Source organism: Propithecus coquereli, unplaced genomic scaffold, assembly GCF_000956105.1.
Source record: "Propithecus coquereli isolate 6110/MARCELLA unplaced genomic scaffold, Pcoq_1.0 Scaffold646, whole genome shotgun sequence".
NCBI classification, from domain to species: Eukaryota; Metazoa; Chordata; class Mammalia; order Primates; family Indriidae; genus Propithecus; species Propithecus coquereli.
Window position 1 is genome coordinate 404,798 of NW_012152463.1, and position 3,790 is coordinate 408,587.

The window sequence follows — 3,790 nt, forward strand, 5'->3', positions numbered from 1 at the left end:
TTAGTATCAAAAATATGAAAATTCCTCCCTTTTAGAAAATCAACAAAATAATAAAAATTGAAAAACAAAACCCAATAATTTATAAAAAAGATAATAGTGATTCATCCTCTACCATATGCAAAATTATACATATTTCCTCCCCAAAATAGAACTTTATTTTTAATTATCATGTGATTATAATGCATTTTCAACTATATTTAAAATATTAACTTATTTGGTGTTCCTTTTTTGGTTAGACCATAAAAGAATATTTCTCTAAGAGCACTATTTTTGCCTTTTACTCAAGTGCCTTGAATTATTGGAGGAAGAGGATGTTTAAAAAATGGAATTCTGTGCATTCAAATATAATTGATATATTCCTTTGAAGTATGTAAACTTCTGTCTGTGTACTTTCTATTACCATTATTCATGTTACTAGTAATTAATCAAAAGTGAATTGTGTTTTATTAACTTGTAACTATGGTAGGTCCCCCTCTGCTTCCTTCTTCATAGTTCTCACTCTCCTACGTAACACCCACTGAAAATATGGTGCTCTGTACATTGGAGATTAGCTGTCTATTTTTAAATGTGAAAGCACACCACTTAAATGTTTTCTTGATAGACAAGGAACAAGCATGTAGTTTTTTTTAATTGAAAAGATCTGTTCCATGACTGTATAGAATTCATTTTCACATGTTTTATTCTTTGATAACTAGCCATCTGTCATCTCATGAGTCTCAAATGAGGCAACTGTCTTCTCCAGCAAAATTTAAATTTGCCACCTTACTTTCCTGATAAAAAGATACTTATGTAGCTTAATTCTTCTTGTTTGGAATAAAGGTTTTCTTTCAAATAGTCACTTGAAATGAAGTAGAACTGTCAGATTATTTCGGACATTCTACTACAATTATAGTCCTAAATCAAACTGGATTTTGGAGAAATGAAAATGTACCTTTGAACTAACATTTTCGTAATAAAATATCTTTGATTTGGACTTTTAAATGGCAGAGTATATTATTTCACATTAAAAGTTTAACCCCTTTCCCATGTAGTATTTATTATTTTATTAATTAATTAATTTGAATCAGGATCGTTCTCTGTTGCCCAGGCTGCAGTAGCCAGTCATAGCTCACTGCTGCCTCGAACTCCTGGGCTCAAGTGATCCACTCTTCTCAGTCTCCCAAGTAGCCAGTACTACAGGCACGTACCACCATGCCCAGTTAATTTTTTTTTTTGTAGATATGGGGTCTCATTGCCCCATATGCCCAGGCTGATCTCAAACTCTTGACCTCAAGCAATCCTCCCACCTCAGCCTCTGAAAGTGCTGGGATTATAGGCATGAACCACTGTGCCTGGCCACATGTAGCATTTTCAGATCTTGTATGTTTTTTGGTAGATAGTTATGTGGGATTCATTTTCTGCATAGTCAAAATCCTAAGTCTAGGTGAGCGTCGGATAAATTTAGAAGCTGGCTGACATTCCTCGTAAGCTGCTTTGTGTTTTTCAAACTGATCCCATACCCTTGAGAGATTAAGAGAAGTTATATATATCAAATTCATTTCAGGCGGAACTTGGGATGAGGATAGAAGGGGACTGAATGGTTACATCCTACCATTCCTGACCCCATATACCCTCCTCCATGTAGAACTGTTTCTAACTCTCCACCTGTGCTTTGAGAGAAGAGGCAGACAAGTGAGCAGCATGTTCCAACATGCTCAGGATATAGGAGGAATGGATTAAAGTCACCAAATTAAAGTGAATGCCAGGTCCCCTCATTTCCTCTACTTCAAGAATTAAGATCAAGAAAGCCTTTCACCAGTCTTAATATAGAATAAACTTAAGTCATTTCCAAAGCCTTAGCAGGCTCAATGAGACAGGGGCCAGGTGTGCTTCATTCACTGCTCTGTGTCGCACAGTGCTTTGCACCGCAGAGGAGCTCAATTTTTTTTTTTTGAGACAGAGTCTCACTGTGTTGCCCAGGCTAGAGTGAGTGCCATGGCATCACCCTAGCTCACAGCAACCTCAAACTCCTGGGATCAAGCGATCCTCCTGCCTCAGCCTCCCGAGTAGCTGGGACTACAGGCATGCGCCACCATGCCCGGCTAATTTTTTTTCTATGTATTTTTAGTTGTCCAATTAATTTCTTTCTATTTTTGGTAGAGACGGGGTCTCGCTCTTGCTCAGGCTGGTTTCGAACTCCTGAGCTCAAACAATCCTCCCGCCTCGGCCTCCCAGAGTGCTAGGATTACAGGCGTGAACCACCGCGCCCGGCCCCATCTTTTTTTTAAAGCTCACCAGCCTGTGTTTGTAGCAGACCTTCAACCTTAACTTTATTTGTCTGATGTAGAAACTCAAAGTAGCTTGATCTCTGCTAGCCTGGAGCGATTTTCTTATGAAAAGAGTTGTTCACCCTTTATGATTTGTCCAGTGTGTTCTGGATAATATATATGTTTCTTATGAAGCAATTTTTCTGAGTTTTGCTAATTCAAAAGAAAACATATTTTGTTTGAGTGATGTTACTGTGTTGTAAGGCATAGCACCTGAATCAAAATACTGACATTTTATCTTTTTCTAAATCATTTGTGTTCATTTGAGAGCTGATCTAAGTCCTTTGCTTTTTGATAGCTCCTATGTTATTTTCTTTATGGAAATATATGCGTTCTCACAGAAAAGGACCAAAGGGGAAAAAAAGGAAATAAATGCAAAGTATAGTAAATGTATAACTTATGAAGAAACTAAGAAATGCTATTGAGATCAAAAGCAATTTTTTAAAAAAACACAGTTAGTTATGGGTATTTGTAGTGAATATTAACAGAAACCTGAAGCTAATGAGTCGAGTCCTAAAAAGTTCAGAATGACATCATCAAGTAATACCTTTTATTAAAAAGTAAATTTGCCATTAAATTGGTGTGCCAGGCTTCATATGCACAGTTGCCCACACTCAGTAATCTTCTGTATTATTTAAAGCAGACGGTTTCACGTTATTGTCAGGACTGGGTCAACACTTTGAAAAGAAAGATGCATAACCTTGATAGAGAGGATTGGAGGGCAAAGGATTTGCCATGTGCCATGCGGTGGTACGTGCCTATAGTCCCAGCTACTCTGGGAGGCTGAGGCAGAAGGATCCTTGAGCCCAGGAATTCAAGACCAGCCTAGACAACATAGCCAGACCTCATCTAAAAATAAATAAATAAACACAAATGAAAGAATTAGTCAAGGAAAGGATATACAGTATAAAGATTTCACTGCAATACTTGAAATTTTCCATTCTAAAGTAGAATTCTAAAAAAGCCTTCAACTCTTTTCTCTAAGATACAAGGATTGCTGATGATTATTTTAACAAGGGATTATTTACACTTATTGGTGATAAATAGTCAATAAATGTTTTATACGTTAATAGACTTACACTGCTCTTCAAGTAAGGCCTTCTACATCATTCTTTTTTTTCCTAGCTTCACACATTTCTAGTGATGGAACTTCTGAATGGGGGAGAGCTGTTTGAACGCATTAAGAAAAAGAAACACTTCAGTGAGACAGAAGCCAGCTATATCATGCGGAAGCTTGTTTCAGCTGTAAGCCACATGCATGATGTTGGAGTGGTGCACAGAGATTTGAAACCCGAGGTATAAAATAATGTGATCTCTTATGTAATTCAATCTAGCATCATTATTAAGGTCACCCAAATATGTGGGATTTTTTGTGGGGGAGGGAGGTTCTTTGGTTTTTTACTTTCAGGGCTATTAAATAGATACTTGAAAATATGTCTCTTGGATTTTTTTTTTCTTTTATGTTTAGTCTAAAATAAATTTGT

General features: G+C 36.8%; 1 protein-coding gene across 1 annotated transcript in view; it reads left to right on the forward strand.

Moving 5' to 3' along the window:
• Window positions 1-3,608, forward strand: part of RPS6KA5 (ribosomal protein S6 kinase, 90kDa, polypeptide 5) — a 100,389-nt gene extending 96,781 nt beyond the window's left edge. Inside the window, exon 10 of the mRNA XM_012660001.1 lies at window positions 3,432-3,608. Within this exon, the coding sequence (XP_012515455.1) occupies window positions 3,432-3,608 (177 nt within the window). The remainder of the gene's footprint in view (window positions 1-3,431) is intronic.
• Window positions 3,609-3,790: the final 182 nt, after the last annotated feature.